The sequence below is a fragment of the Styela clava genome, chromosome 15, assembly GCF_964204865.1.
Source record: "Styela clava chromosome 15, kaStyClav1.hap1.2, whole genome shotgun sequence".
In the NCBI taxonomy this organism is placed as follows: Eukaryota; Metazoa; Chordata; class Ascidiacea; order Stolidobranchia; family Styelidae; genus Styela; species Styela clava.
The window spans coordinates 11,919,464-11,935,478 of NC_135264.1; the positions used below are offsets into that span (position 1 = coordinate 11,919,464).

At 34.7% G+C, this 16,015-nt stretch overlaps 2 protein-coding genes across 2 annotated transcripts; one reads left to right on the plus strand and one right to left on the minus strand.

Annotated features, from left to right (window-relative positions):
- Nucleotides 1–672: 672 nt before the first annotated feature.
- LOC120334078 (lethal(3)malignant brain tumor-like protein 4) lies at nt 673–9,635 on the plus strand. The gene is made up of 21 exons (XM_039401530.2): nt 673–929; nt 1,153–1,266; nt 2,372–2,473; nt 2,625–2,709; nt 3,095–3,191; nt 3,543–3,567; nt 3,670–3,738; nt 3,879–3,965; nt 4,055–4,150; nt 4,682–4,817; nt 5,173–5,264; nt 5,343–5,577; nt 6,112–6,225; nt 6,553–6,638; nt 7,086–7,222; nt 7,295–7,421; nt 7,538–7,629; nt 7,721–7,785; nt 7,983–8,084; nt 8,286–8,405; nt 9,381–9,635. The coding sequence occupies exons 1-21, from the start codon at nt 867–869 to the stop codon at nt 9,617–9,619; spliced, it is 2,283 nt and encodes a 760-aa protein (XP_039257464.2). The 5' UTR covers nt 673–866; the 3' UTR covers nt 9,620–9,635.
- A 996-nt stretch (nt 9,636–10,631) lies between these two features.
- Nucleotides 10,632–11,955, minus strand: LOC120334292 (uncharacterized). The gene is made up of 3 exons (XM_039401767.2): nt 11,755–11,955; nt 11,337–11,600; nt 10,632–10,973 (listed from the first exon to the last, which is right to left on the minus strand). The coding sequence occupies exons 1-3, from the start codon at nt 11,886–11,888 to the stop codon at nt 10,760–10,762; spliced, it is 612 nt and encodes a 203-aa protein (XP_039257701.2). The 5' UTR covers nt 11,889–11,955; the 3' UTR covers nt 10,632–10,759.
- Between the last annotated feature and the right edge of the window lie 4,060 nt (nt 11,956–16,015).

Below are 16,015 nucleotides of genomic sequence, written 5' to 3' on the forward strand. Positions count from 1 at the left end.
ATTTAAAAAATATCCTATGGTTTTCGGCGAAATCGGCGATTTTTATTGATCAATAATGACGACTATTATGGCGCAACCAAATTTGAATCATTCAATCTGATTTTATATTTATTAACATAAATAAATAATTGCATGCAAATACTGTGTACAGCTTTGTTGTGCTCTTAATAAAGCAACGGAAATTACCTTTATTTTGTCGAGCAATATAATAGTTTACTAAACTGCTTCGCAACTAAATAAACTATTCTGGAAAGCTAGTTCTAGAAATTTGATCGTTTGCTACGACAGTGTTCCCATTTTCAGTATTTGGTTTGTGCAACGCACAATTCTGGCCGCCGTCGTGAATTTTAGTTCTGATCTTCCACAACATACAACAAAGCATTAATACAGTAATAATTGAGTAGAAATTACTTCGCGTAATTGTTTTAGCATTTTCGTGTTTCTAGACAGCTGTACAAGAAGCGTTGGTCGAATACTGGAGTGGAAGAGTAGACCTAGTTTTATAAAAAACCTGAGTCAGCTTCTGTAGCGTTTTCATTGTAAGCAGATATTGGTTGATAAATAAGTTTGGTGGAAAGTGCACAAAAATATTCTGAATTAGAAACTTGTGAATATAGGAAAGAGTAGTACCGGTAGTGGCACTATATATATATACCATAAGATTTCTGTTGTTGATTGACACACTAGAAAATCACATTGTGATTTGGAAGACTATGACGTCACTATTATCAGGTTTACGGATGAGGACAGAGAGCTGTTGTGCTGTGCAGACTATTTTACAATTTATTTTTTCCTCAGCGTTAATGTATATTATAGTCTTGTGCTGGGTGATATATTACAGGCCATTAATGCTCGCATAAATCGGTATGCACAGACCAATGTACACATCGGAGAATGTTGATATGTCGACAAACTACAATACTACAAAGGTAGGTTGATGTTGGTCATTCCATAACAGTAGTTGGAAACAAGGTGACACTAAATCGCAAACAATACCTGCTAATAGATATTCAGATGGAATTCCAATCAAAATAGTATAATCAAGAAAAATGTGTTGATTGTCTCTGTACCGGTTGTCGTAATCAGTAAATAACCTAGCATAGCACTGTAACAAGGCTATAAGTATTTAAAACTGAGGACAATTCGTTTTAGTTTCTAAACAACGGCGCTATGGCAGAAAACTACAGCTTTCAGAATAATGAGGATAACTTTTCCGGGTTAGTCTGGGAAAACGGGATCGGAAGTCTGCCGGGAAGTGAACTCAAAGTGAGTTAATCTATCCTCATTTGTTGTTGCCACATAGTCAAGTTCATTTATTTTTGCAGCTACATTTTTGGTGTTCTACTATACTAAACCCCAATTACAATCACGCTTTAGAAAATACTACCGTCGAAAAACTAAGTAAATACTTCTATGTCTAAACTGGTTTAATGTACGATGAATTTAAGAACTTTGATTATGACTAGTTTAAAATTACCTTTATGAACAAACCGCCGTTTCTTTCATAACCGCACAAGTTGAGGAGTGAATCCTATCTTACCCGCATGTTTCACGGCAATGGGTATTCTGCTTGACTCGACTATACGGTATTTAGTTCACTGCTGGCCATTGCATATCCGGTCTAATGGGCCCGTACTTCCATAGGCCCATTATGAATTATTATCATTTACAGGTCAAGGTGTTACAAGCAGGTTACAAGCAAAACTTGTAAATTAAAGTTACTTAAATCATGATTATGTACTTATTTAAAAGGTAATGAAATGTAAAGAGGAATTCGTTTTCCTTCACGAAACCTCAGCCCCGACTGATACCCGCGCTATGTGTTTCGCATTGGGGAAGCCCTATCTGAATCTTTATACCCAATTTTTGATGTTTATTTTAAACATAATTAAGCTATTTATCGTGTAATAACTGATTTATATCTTGAAAATCATGAATTTGTCCCAGAAGTAACTACAATCTTATTTAAAATCTTAGTCTGGAGACAAAATAATATTAAATTATCGGATTTATACTGATATTTTTGAAGCCTGTATGAACCCAATTACAAAAACGATTCCGTGCTCAATTCCATGCTCATAACAGTGCCTGAGCAACTGCTAAATATTCAATTGTGACGGCATTGTCATTGGTACAGAAATAGACAAGGAAGTACTTTATTGTAAAATATTCATTTCCCTAACTCAGCACAAATATGAAAAATGCCCTCCTATTTCCCAGCAACTATCGTTTGGGGAATTCCACACTAGCCAGGATTGTTGATCTATTCTTTTCATAAAGCAAATAATGACCAAATTGTATATACTTATACGTTCATGCGTGCAGTTTTAAAATTTCATTATTGATTATCCTGTTTTTATCCTTTCTATAGTTTCGTAGAAACGAAATTGGAGAGATCGAACTAATTATGGAAGGAATGGCTGACTTGTACAGTCCTCAAGCAGAAGTTTCCACGACAGACCCATCATTATTGGTAACTTTATATGCATTGTTATTTTTCTAGTCAGTGAAGCAGTTTTTCGTTAGTGATTATACTTTTTTAGATGGGTAACTGGTAGAGAACTGGTAGATTATAAAGTTGTCTTGTCAATGCTTGTTATGTTTTTATTTATACAAATTTTCAGATGAATTACGGAACAGAAAATATGTCGAACAATTTCGAAAACAGGAACTTAAATGTGAATGGAATGATGAACAACTATCCGAGAGGTTCGTTGCATTATGTTTGTTTGAAGGAAGCCTGACTTGGCCAAACAAAACGCTGGAAAATCACATTCTGCAGCAAGACTCTTGAATCACTTAACTTAATATTTTCAAATTAGAAGATGCAGAATTTCAATGTGACTAGTTGTAGTTTCTGGAAGATTCAATGTGCTATTTTTTCGTAATCTGTGATAAATATTTTAACCTGTATATATAGTAATGTTCGAAAAGCAAAATTTCGAAACTTGGAATTTGCCTCCGCAGCTATCTAGACAAATGCAGTTAATATATAGTGAACGAAAATACTATTTCAGTCTATTATCACGGATTATTGTATTTACATTCTTTTTGAGTTAATGCCGTTGTCTTGTGGTTCTTCCATTACCTTTAGATCAACTCATACCACCAATAGGACACACCTCGTTTGCGACTTACCAAGGAGTGAATGACGGAGGATTTCGACAGACAGATTTCCAAGAAATGCCTTTGTGAGTATCTTTTATGTACACTGTTCAAACTAATCTATTGAATTTGCGATATTTCAGAGTATGTTGTTTGAGTATTAGTTTTACAGAATGGAATACAGAAGCTTCATCATTTGTGTCTTTATATAAGGAATAGATTAGTGTTAGACGTAGAAATCTACGTGGATTTGAAGGAATGTAGGCTTTTTGTTTCGGAGTAGCCTATCTAAATGTTTCAATCACAGAATTCATGACTTAGTTGTCCTGATAAAAAGCTTATCACCAAGGACTAATTATTATATTAAGTGCGAAGCAGAACATTGGTGTAGTTTAAGTATATTTGAAAAAACTTGACCGAAATATTGTTATTTTTAGAAACGATGTTAACGGCATTGACCAGGTGAGTTTTATGACATAGTATTTATATTCATTGTGAGTTTCCTTTAAAGGTTAAATCATGTGAAAGCACCTTTTAATTATGTTTATACGATTTCTCATTCAGTTTCAATCGGTAAAGGATGAAGACGTTATCAAATCGGAAAGGAAAGATTCGAACTTGCAAAAACAAGAGGTAATTTAATTCAAATGCATTATAGATTTTCATTGATTCAGTTCTCTTCGAGTTTATATTCAATGAACGTCAAACGTATGGATTTCCTTATTTACTTCCGTAACATTGGCTAATCAACATCCATTTAATTTGTTTTGCAGGAAATCTTTTCTTGGGAAAAGTATTTAAAAGAAAACAACGCAATAGCGGCCCCTGAAATCGTTTTTAAGGACATCACCAATACAGATGTAAGTATTTTCACATGTTTGATTTTCATTTAAATAATATTTGAATGTAAAAAATGTATTCAATGTATAAATATACTTGTTCTTTTCAGCCATTTCCTCCTTCAAACAAGTTCGTCGTCGGAGATCTATTGGAAAGCGTTGACCCTCTTCACTGTTCCTTGATTTGTGCAGTTTCTGTGGTCGAGGTGAGACGACTGTTTTATGAGTTGTTTGACGAAATATGGTTGTTATTGCATGTTTTTGTATAGACGTATCAATATTTATTCGAAATTAACTATTCGGATATACAAAATTTGAACTAAAATTTATATAAATGATACTATAAATAATCCACGAAGTCAATTGCCTCGATTTTCAAGTTAGAATAACCAATTGTTTTTTGCTTGTGATCGACGCCAAATTTCAAATACTGTATTTGTCAATCAGTTGAAGTATTGCGTTATATTGGGTAAAATATTAGAATTTGAAATAATTTTTATGCTTTTTACCTTATTCGTTAAAACTTTTGCTTCATGTTTTTGATGTTGGTTTTTTTGACAATTTTGAAAAAACGATGCAACAAACACATAATCTAGATTCTAGAACTTCAGAAACTTTTTTTTTTAGATTTTTTGAAAAGATATTGCATAATATTACCGGGAAAATATGATTAAATTGTAGATATTCTTTGTTATAAACTTCGTAGTACGAGTACTATTTATTTTAATGTACCACAGGTCAAAGGTAATAGAATGCGACTTCATTTTGAGGGTTATTCTACTCTACATGACTTTTGGGTGAATTCAGACGATAAATACATTTTTCCTTGTGGATTTTGCAAAAAAACGGGTCGTGCTTTACACCCACCGAAAGGTATCGTTGACATTTCTACTTTCTAGTATGCTGGTTTTCCAGAACAAAATTAAAAAAAGCACTCTATAATGTAAAAAAAAAATTTTGAGTTTAAAAAAAGGAGCAGCAGGTGCTAGTGTATATAATGACAATTTTTTTGAAAAGACGCGATATAATAACTTGAATTCCATGATTAGTCCTATGTATACGACTTACGTTGGCGAAATCGGGAATTGAAGTCAGTCAAAGTTGCAAATCGGAAAGTTTTTTGTAAAAGGGGATATTTTCTTTGTGAAATGAATTTTTTAATATTTAGCTTCAAACATTTGGTATTTCTTATATCTGCACTTGTTCAACTCTGAGTTTATCTCTGCAGAATATGATGCCTCTAGATTTGATTGGAAGACGTACGCACATTCGACGAAAAAAATGATAGCAGAAGAAGATAAATTTCACCGCGATTTAAATGTTAGTTAACGCTTATTATCAGTTAGTAAATATCGTATATAGTCTTGTTCCGTTATATTTAAATATTTCCTTATTCAGAAAATATGCGAAAACAACACAAAATTCGAGATTGGACAAAAAATGGAAGCTATTGACAAGCAAAACCCGGAATTAACTTGTGTTGCCACGGTCACTGACGCTATAGGCGAATTAATATTGATACATTTTGATGGATGGAACAATAATTTTGACTATTGGTGTGACAGTACTTCTAACTATATTCATCCAATTGGATGGTGCGCAAAAGTTGGAAAAACGCTCCAAGTACCACAAGGTAAGAGAATCAGGAAAAGTTGAAATTACGTCGCCATCTCGCGGATATATGCTAATTCATTACTCAGGATGGGCATGGCAATTTTGGCTTCGTCGATTAACCAATTTACCGCTGATGGCGCTAAACGCTCAGCATGAATTTAACGTTTCCACATTTGACACGTAATAGTAGAAAATTACGCCTTATTATTACGTTACCATTGGCAAAGGCAAAGTAATTTGCCATAAACTCTCCTTGGCGTTGCTGGAAATTGTGTAAGGATCGAAAATGTATTTCTAGTATCTGGTCGTTCTGCTTGGTCAATCGTTGCAAAATATTTTAAATATATCATGATATTTTGCTACTTGGGATTCGGATATTGAAAATAATAAATTTTTTTTTAATCAGTGCGGTGTTGAATATTGTAGCAAATTCGAAGCGTTTGACACTATTTTCCAAGAATAGTTATTTGTCTGTATAATTTTGACAGAATTCTCATATTTCCCAATGTCATCCAATGCCCGTTTATTACGCTAAAGTTTCTTACATAATTAGATTTTGAACGTTCTGGTGTACCTTTTTCCTGGGAAGAGTATTTAAAACAAACAGATTCTAAGGCTGCTCCTGAGAAAACTTTCCAACGGAGAACATCCCATGGACTTAAAAACGGTATTTACTCTTTACTCATCATAAATGTATTGCATTATATTAAAATTCAATCAGTGCCGTACACGGATTTGATATAAAACGTACAAAAGTATACTTGAAGGATATGCCTCATGTCATATTTTATTTGGTTACACCCTTCTTCAGTACGTTTGTGGTTTCATATAACAAAACGTTCGAGTGCCCAAACTTTTTCATCAGACCTTATTGAAAAGTACTCATGAAAACGATCTGTCAATTTGTCAAACACTTATGATCACATCACGTCCTTAGAACATACACGTCCTTATTACTTCTGTGATGCTTTATTGTTTATTATTTAACTTTCAGGAATGAGACTTGAAGTTGTTGACAAAAGAAATCCAATATTAATCAGAGTTGCCAGCGTTTCAGATACAAATGAGTTCCAAATTAAGGTAGGCTACTACAGATACGTTATTTCCTTTACTTTTTTGCATTAACTGGAATTTCTGGCTGATAATGCAAACTCAATTTTTTTTCACATACTGTCTAGGAATGTCTACATCCGAGTATTTTTTATACAGAATTCGGTATGTTTAAATCCGAATATTATGTATTCTAAAATACAGTTTTGATTTCTAATATTCTAAAAAAAGATGAAGTCCCTCAGTAGTGAGTATATAGTCAACTATATATTTACAAATTTTCCAGAATGAAATTTTATTTCGAAAAATAGCAAATTTTACAAAAAATAGCAATTTAGATTTTTTGAATTACTTATTAATAAACTTATTCGGAAATTCGATTGATGCCAGTTTCGTTTGGTATGAAATATCTGCATTTGAGTAATATAACAAAAAATACCCAAAGGTGTCATTTTAAAACTATAACATTATTTTAAGGTTCACTTCGACGGCTGGGATAAAATGTACGACTACTGGATAGATGTGGACAGTCCGGATTTGCACCCAGCTGGTTGGTGCGCTCACACCGGACATTCTTTGCAGCCCAATATAAATGGAACGGAAAAACAGCCTTGGTAAGATATATCTCATTATACTAAACGATCTAAATTTTTACAAAATACTATAATAGATAATAACTTTTTTAGGCAAAGTGGATGTCCTATCCCAGGCTGTGGGGGTCTTGGACACATCAAGGGTTCAAAGTTCGTAGGTCATCATAGTGAATACGGATGTCCATACTCGGCAAAGAACTTGGACAGCTATCCAATACAGGTAGGTTTCACCCACGAGTATTCTATTTTGAATCAGTTAGCGGGTCGTTTTTTCAGTATAAATGTTTCCTTCTTCCAATAATCTCATTGAAACTGAAAATGCTTTTCATATTTCAGGACAGAATTCAACCCCGCAGAGGGCCTAAACCATCATCATTAATGAGTAGAAGAATTTTAAATCCACCTATTGATAAAAGTCATAAATCCAAGTAAGAAAATTAAAATCACCTAAACGTATGTTACGATTTTACTATCCAAACTATCGATTTTGGATAAGAAAAAATTGTATTAAAATTTCAGTTCGATCGAAGGAGAAAAAAAACGAAATGTCAATTTGAGAAGACAATCAAGGAACTCTGTCTCAGGTACTGAATTTGTTTCATTAAAAGTGATATAACCGGTTAACCGATAATTCTGCGGTCAACGGTTATAAGTCCTATTGGCCGTTATCCATAACTTCGTGTTTATAACACTACCTAGATTCTGGAACATTTAATTTGTCGGCATCATTTGTCTCGAAATTGGTTATTTATTAATTTGGTTATTTCTATTTTTTATTTAGAGTTTAAACGTGAAAATGGATCAGAAGACGCAGGAAAAGATGATTTTTGTAAAGACGTGGAACCGCCTGAGAAGCGAAGGCATGTGGAGGAAAAATCAAAAGGTATTTTTGACGATGTTTTGTTCCTAATTATACCTTCATGTAATCTTTATTTGCGAGTTTCCACTTTCCCCCCCTATGCGGTCCCTCAAACATCGTCATAGTTTTATTTGAAAACAGTAAAGACTTTTGTTGACGATTGGTGATTTACCGTTTTTACGTTTTCAACTCAAAAATAAAGTCAAGAAATTGGTTGATTTTTAGAAATCTCGAAGATCGAAGGACGAAATCTATATTACTCCTTGTATAGTTCTACAATGTGGTCTACAATGCCTAACAGACATCTTGCTATATACTGGGAACACTGTAAAAGTATGTTACCAGGTTAGAGCATTGTTATAATTGACGTAAAGGAATAAGAAAATGATGCATCCAGGAGTTTTTTCGGTACTTCCGAAGTATGTGAATCAAGATGGCCGACACCAGAACGTAGTATGTGTACTAGGTTAGGGTTAGGCCATAATTTCAGGTACAAATACTACGAGAGTCACTTGGCTAGTCCCCGAACTCGTGGAAGAACTCGTAAAAGATTTAAAATAAGGAAAATTGGAATAAAGTTATGGCCTAACCCTAACCTGGTACACATACTACGTTTCGGTGTCCGCCATCTTGGTTCACATACTTCGGGAGTATCGTTTTTTTTCTCATATAGGAGTCGAAATTTGTCGCAGTTTTTGTAACGGAACCGTAGCCGAGTAAAAGTTTTTTTCATACTGGAATTGACAGTCAGGATCGACTACGCCAGTGGTTCTCAAACTTTTAAGCCCTGCCCCCTTTTCAGAATTTGTCAAGTTTTGCGCCCCACATCGAAAATGGCTAGCTAACAATAAGCTACAAATAACAGATACTAAGGCAAAAGTATGTTTTATTCCAAAAACATGTTGAAAATACGTGGATAGAACGTAAAGGATGAAATAAATGAGAATTTTAAAAAATGTTAATATTTAAAATAGGGCGGGCAAGATCAACTATAACAATTAATTTTATTTTTAATTGGCTTCACCCCCCTCAAAAAAATGTCTACGCCCCCCTTGTGGAGCGCGCCCTACCGTTTGAGAACCAGTGCGCTACGGCTTCCAACTCCAAATTCAAATAAATTTGTCGATGATGTCATGCCTGAATTCAACAGAAAATAACAGAATTTTGATAACGCAAAATTTGAGTTTGCAATCTTTTCTTTTGATTGGATTCGTATTTTAATGAGTTCGAAATTGTAAACTCAGCTTTTGATTCCGGACGAATTCAGAGAACTGAACACTCTATCACTCTGATCATATCAATCTTTCCATCATATTCTAGGTATGAAAGGCGTAAGGGCGTCAATTATCACTAAATGGTCATCAGCCGACGTCGCAAAATTCGTGCAAGAATTAACCGGACACGAAAAGTATGGGAAAATGTTTTTAAATGAAGAAATAGACGGAGAAGCATTTTTGCTTTTAACTCAAAATGACATTTTTAAGGTTTTAAAAATTAAACTAGGGCCTACTTTGAAAATTCATAATGCTATTTTGTATGCGAGAGCAAATGATAAATAAACGAGAATATCGGTCGGAGACCGAAGACTTATCGATCGAAAGTTAGGGGACCCCTAAAACAGAAACTGCGGTTTCGATTCATGCGCTCTTACTCCGTAGTGACACTGTGTGTCCCATCACTAACTAATTAATAACTCGCTAATTATACGACATAATTCATCCAAAATCAATAGGCTTCTGATCCGAGATATGATGAATGCACATGCGAAATTTGAAGCAGATTCAACCTCGCTTTCGTGAGATATCGCGTGTATCTAACAGACAGACAAACAGACAACTACCTATCAACATACTTACCGATCTTAAGATCGATAAGTAATTACTTGTGTTTATATTCATTGTGTTGCATGATCATAACCGTCGCCTCTATATTCTTATTTCAAGTTAAGAATGGCAATAGTAGGACGCTCAAGGCTGATTTATGGGCCAATTCAATGGTCGCGTACAATGGCAAACTATAATCAATTGGCAATATTGAGCAATATATCTCGGCTTAACATCGAGAGGTTATGTACTTTGCACTAGAGCTAAGAGCTGAAGCCCGACCCGACCCGAAATTCGGGCCTTAAATGTCAATCATTACGTTGGGATCGGGCTTCTCTATCGCTGACTTTTTTATGAGGCGTTTCGATCGTGTTTTGGCTACAAAAAGCCGGGGTCTGCAAAAAAACAGAAGTTGGCTTTTTAACACGACACATACTGTACTGGACTCTTGCAATGACAATTCAATGAACTCCCAAATAAAATATGGAATTTCGGGTTTGCTTCGGGCGCGGGCCTGCAAATTAGTCGGGCCAGTTAATTAGTCGGACTCGAGTCGGGTTTAATACCCACGGACCTGGGTCGGGCCGGGCTGGAATTTTTGTTCCCGATCTTACCTCTACTTTGCACACCAGTTACATCTCCAGCGCGTGTGGTTCTAGGCGTCTACAGTATTTTTCTAGACCTCAGCAGCAAAAGTTTATGATCCAATCTGCCACTTCATATGTGCAAATCAATACTCATATTTCACATGCAATGATTATAATTTTATTTACAAAGGCGAATTGAACATGAAGGAAAAGGATTGGAAAAATTAAAATCCTCTAAGGGTATATGTATATATATATAACCCTCTGCGCTCATCGAAGTTTTCATGACTTACTTTTCTTCTAGGTTTCCTATGGGTGGACTACTAGATGCCACGCATGTGCAGCCAATTGCCACCTCTTCTGTCATCATTTTTCCATTTTTTAACACGGGCACATTTAAAAATAGCGCTTCACTAAAAACATTCGTTCTGTCTTCCGTATTTGTGCGAACATCGATGCATCCACTGCAGAGACACCTAGCTTGAATCATCCTCATTGGTTTTCTATTTAAAATGAAGCGGAATTTTGTTGATTTTAAAATGGGTCAGAAAGAAAATAATAATACGATTAATGTACCTATAAAGCCTATTTAACCAGCGGTACCATCGGAACCCCGGTTCTGGCGTAAAAAAACTTTTTTTTTTCAATTAAATGCCACTTTTATCCTACCTTGATGCGCATACTTCTGGAGCACCCAGTTTTATAATATAGTTAATCCAAAATAAAATGGTTGGTAAGCAGACGGCAACAAGAGAGATCCATGTGATGAATTGGAATCCGTGTTTGTTATTTAAAGTACGAAGTGTGAATGAAATAGCTAGCTGGTTATACGTTAGTTTGCTGTAACAATGTTACAGTCTACATACCTATTAGCATCTTGAGTAATATAGATTTCCCAAGGTGAAGTGCTGCGCAGCCGTATTGGGGTATTGGCAGGGTTTGACACATCCAATATCGGGCAGGTGTCTCGTTCATCTTTAACAGACCGTTTTCTTCTTGATATTTTGCTGTTTCTTACGTCAAAAACCGTAGTGTGAACAACCTCCAACTCACTGACAAATTCATCATCAGCAAGCATCTTCTCTGACCATTTTATGTAGTCATTTTCAAAAACGAATTCGCACTGTTTTCTAAATACAAATTGTTTATTGGTAAATGAAAACGTTCGGTGCCACATTGTTACTGCTATATATCATCATATATCATACTGAAGGTATTTTGTAAATAAATAATGAAGCTTCGGTTAAAACGCTACGTTTGTTATATATCTATATACATATATACCTTTCATGCAATCCTTCGATAGCTTGACATTCAGACTGTAGAGAAACATCCTGCATTTCTGATGTATCCAATTCGTGTTTTATTTCCCCTCCAAAGGAAGAAGCGATCATTAATGTTGTCAAAAACACAAACATGGTGTTTGTGGTATTTACACAATTGCTGATTTTATTTCTATTTCTGCTGATATATATATATATATATATATAGTATTAATGTAACGACGTTGTTAGAGAAATGGTATGTAGAGTTTGTATTTATGAAAACAAGATTGTTTATTTGTAAGTACGTTGTGGTTATGGGAATTCATAGAAACATGGGACATCATATTAGTTACCATATCATATTTTTAATCAAACATCTTCCTAAAACTGAAGCAATAATTTTATGTATATAGTTCTGTACAGAGATTTCGTCTGAATATCCGTCATATGGTACCGAATCAGCATCAAAACAAGATATACACAAGGGAATTTTTTTGATCGCCCATCCATATATAACGTTCTTTCAATTTTGATTAAATTACTCAATTAATTTAAGTGATAAATTACGTAAGTAAGTACGTACTTAGATAATTTTGAATTACGATAAGGTATCTAACAAGCTTAGTTATTCTAAGGCTAACTAATCTGGTGTATTTGCCTGTATTTACAAATTTTGCTCAGCATGGATAAGTAGGCTACATAGAATATCCTTTACTATTTATATATATATATATAGTATTTTTGTTAAACAGAGCAATTTTTTTCTTTCAACTTTACAACATCAATGTGATAAAACAAAAATCGAAAAAGAACTTCGTTTGGCTTGTGTCAAAATTTTGTCTACGATCACGAAATCTAATAACCTGGTTCAGGCTTTTCCAACCTTATTCGCCTAATTCACTGGCAATATGTTTTGCTGAAGTTGAAGTGTTCAACTTGTTTACTGGCGCCTGGGTGTTTCAATTGTTCTAGATTGACCAATCTATCACTTCGATATTGCTATAAAAAAGGGCAAATTGGCTCAGTACTAAATACCTATAGCAGAAACGCCGTAACAGATAGCCTACAATCCCTACATCATTATACGATCACTCCTGTTGGTAATGGATTTTTATTTTTTAAAACGTTATATATATATAGAAATATTACATAGAATCTGCTTCGACCGCATTTTTTTTTCAGATGGACTTTTTAATGCGTTTACGCCACGTTGTTGTATTAAATAATTCCATAGCTACGGGCATCTCAGCTTTCAAAACATTCTTTATTCGAAAAATACGCAAAACATCTATTCGGAGTATCAATCGTGAAAAAAACTTCCTAATGATATTGTTATGCCATTGAGAGTCAATAATTTGCCATGGTTCAATTAGTTGATCGAAGCCAGATTTAAGTTAATTTGTATGACGCAGTTATGTGACGTCATAATCGCGCACTGTGACTTAGGCAGAAATGTGTCTATGACTTGGGGACATACGAAATTTTGCAACTTGACTATATGCACCAGTCCTGAAAACCAAACATTCCAAAAACGAATGTAATTTTCAGTATCTACGATGTCTAATCCCCAAAATAGCTAATATGTTTCAATTACATTATTTTTTATTAAGAAATTCCTTAAAAATATATATTTCATCAATATAACACGCTCTGCACACCCGCCGAAATAAGACTAAGATTAAATATAAAGAATAAAACAGCAATGCACCCAATATAAAAGCCACCAAGGTGAATTGGACTCGGACAGTGAATATCACAAGTGCATGCCGTCCTATTTTGTAGTATAAGTTCAAATTCAAAAGCGCTAAGCTAGAATCTGAAATGCAAAAACTTGAAAATACTTCCTGCGGTAACAATAATAATTCATTATGACGAAACGATTGCACAAATGTGCATGTCATACAAAATCTCAATTTTTATGAGTTTCGGTATTCTTAAAATAAAATCTGAGTTAACAGACAGGTGCGCAGCATTACATAAATACCTATTTTTATAAAAAACTCAAAATCGCCCAAAATGGCTTACGCAATTCGGTTATTAGCGTGACGATATATGGTTTCTGTCTATTGCCTCGGGTATTGGAAATAGGTACACAGTCTAGGCCAGCGTTTCCCAAACTGTGTTCCGCGGAACAATAGTGTTCCGCGAGCGTCTTCAAAGTGTTCCGTGAAAAAGAAATCAAAAATACGTCCAAAATGGTCGCCTAACTGACCGTTCGATGTAGCGTCAGTGGCTTTTTCGTTAACCGTCGGGTCTAGCTTTTTGACTGTAAAGTTCATTATCAAGTTTACAGCAATCCTTTTGGTTTTGCTATCATCAAACAAGTAGGTCTAAAGAATAGATGTTCAGATAGTGAACTCTTCTACCTCCATCTCTGCCTGGTTTTACTTTGAAATGCTGAAAAATTTACTCATTTTCGTTAAACTCTATTTAGTAGAAAAATAAACTGCAGGTCTGCAGCTCGCGAAATTGCGACAAGTAACCTACTTCTATCTCCATTAGACGTAAGGTTAGAGGCAAACACTACGACATGGGAAGTAAACGACATAGGATGGTAAAATAAATGAATTGTTTCATATACACAACACTTAAATATAGAAACATTTATAATAAATGCAATATGTAAAATATCCAATCATATTTTAGGTATGTTTAACACAATTATGTTAGTTTTCGCGCATTTGACAACGAGAACCCATTGGAAACCGCGGAATGACACCCCTTTTCTTTATCAATTTTACCCTTTCATTTTTTGGTGTTCCGCGAGACGAGATAAAAAGTGTAAGTGTTCCGTGGCCGAAAAAGTTTGGGAAAAGCTGGTCTAGGCCAGGCCACTTTTGATGTTACGGAGCCCTTGTAGAGGTTGACTATTCTTCACGGAGCCCCACACATAAATTTTGCAGGCTAAAAACACATGTTGATATTTACTGATTGATTAATATCCCTGAGTAAGTTAAAAATACCTTACTTAATTTAAATGCTAAAACTTTTTATTCAAAAATTGCACGGATAAATTTTTATATATTAGGCCTGTAAATGTGACACACATATTAATGAACTCCCTTTTGATACTTTGGAAGAATGAAGAAGTCGCTCATAACACACGCATCGCTACGAAAACAATCACCGATTGTTTTCGTAGCGATGCGTGTTTTTAGTTAGACCGTAACATCTATATGTGGGTATTTATTCTATCTAATCACACATTTTTCTTGCTTGTTCCGCGAATACGATAATTACGTTTTTGTCTTTGTGCGTAATTGTGAGTTTAGTATGGAAAACAAGGTAATACACTATAATCATCGGCGACGAGATGCTAAACAAAATTAATAAGGAGGAGAATCAGCAACCCAAATTTCTTGATTGAAAAGCGGCATTATAAAATAGTAAAACGGAAGAAAACATGATAATTTTTGTTTTAGCGGACTCGCGAAAGATTAAAAACGCTTTTTTAGACATTGTGAATCGCAAACTTTGGTGTTATGTTAGGTTATCAATGGGTGTTGTACCTAGTTACTGAAATCAATACAATAATTGTGCGCTCGATGTACCTTTTTATCCATTCTGAAACTACCGACGGAGCAAAATGCGACTTTTTTCGATATGTGACGATATACAAGATAATTATAAAGATTATATAAATTAATTTTGGTATTGAAAACAAAATAAATTTCCATATTGTTTTTCCTTTGAGGTCCGCGGATTGGCGTGGTAATTGTGTGTGATAATGATTTTATATTGTCGTAAGTCAACTCATCCGCAGGTTGAATTGAACACAGTGAACCAATAAACAAGGCATTTGAACATGCGCGCATCGGTCAAGGATTCCGCAATTGTGAATTGTATTCATTGAGATGTGAGAACAACTCAAATTTGATAGATAGATAATGATTTATTTCCGATACAAGTACATAATACAATAAGCATGAGCAAATAACAATAAGCATAAAAATGTATACGGAAGGGGACGGGCAAGACTTCCAAGGTCAACAAGGTCGACCGACCCCTAAGGTGAGATTCTACCAAGACAGGACACTCTAAAGCAGGCATCATATTTACAATAGAAGAAATATAAATTTTTGAGTTTTAAGCCCGGTTAAGAGGCCCCAGAAATCAATTCCCCGAAAGTATTGGAATAGGAATAAAAATTACAAGGAACAAGAACATCCCATGATTACGCAGATCATGTTTTGATGAATCCCAAGGTAGCAAAAACACGATTCCAATCTATTTATAGTTGGCAGTTTAGCACTTTTTTTTAAGTTATTTACGGTCGGGCC

Coding starts and splice junctions, on each gene's coding strand:
- LOC120334078 (XM_039401530.2), top strand. CDS start 867: ATGCACAGACCAATGTACACATCGGAGAATGTTGATATGTCGACAAAC. Junction 3,966..4,054: donor AGGACATCACCAATACAGAT/GTAAGTATTTTC, acceptor TGTTCTTTTCAG/CCATTTCCTCCTTCAAACAA. Junction 7,630..7,720: donor GATAAAAGTCATAAATCCAA/GTAAGAAAATTA, acceptor TTAAAATTTCAG/TTCGATCGAAGGAGAAAAAA.
- LOC120334292 (XM_039401767.2), bottom strand. CDS start 11,888: ATGTTTGTGTTTTTGACAACATTAATGATCGCTTCTTCCTTTGGAGGG. Junction 11,601..11,754: donor ATCGAAGGATTGCATGAAAG/GTATATATGTAT, acceptor ATTTGTATTTAG/AAAACAGTGCGAATTCGTTT. Junction 10,974..11,336: donor ATTACTCAAGATGCTAATAG/GTATGTAGACTG, acceptor CATTTTAAATAG/AAAACCAATGAGGATGATTC.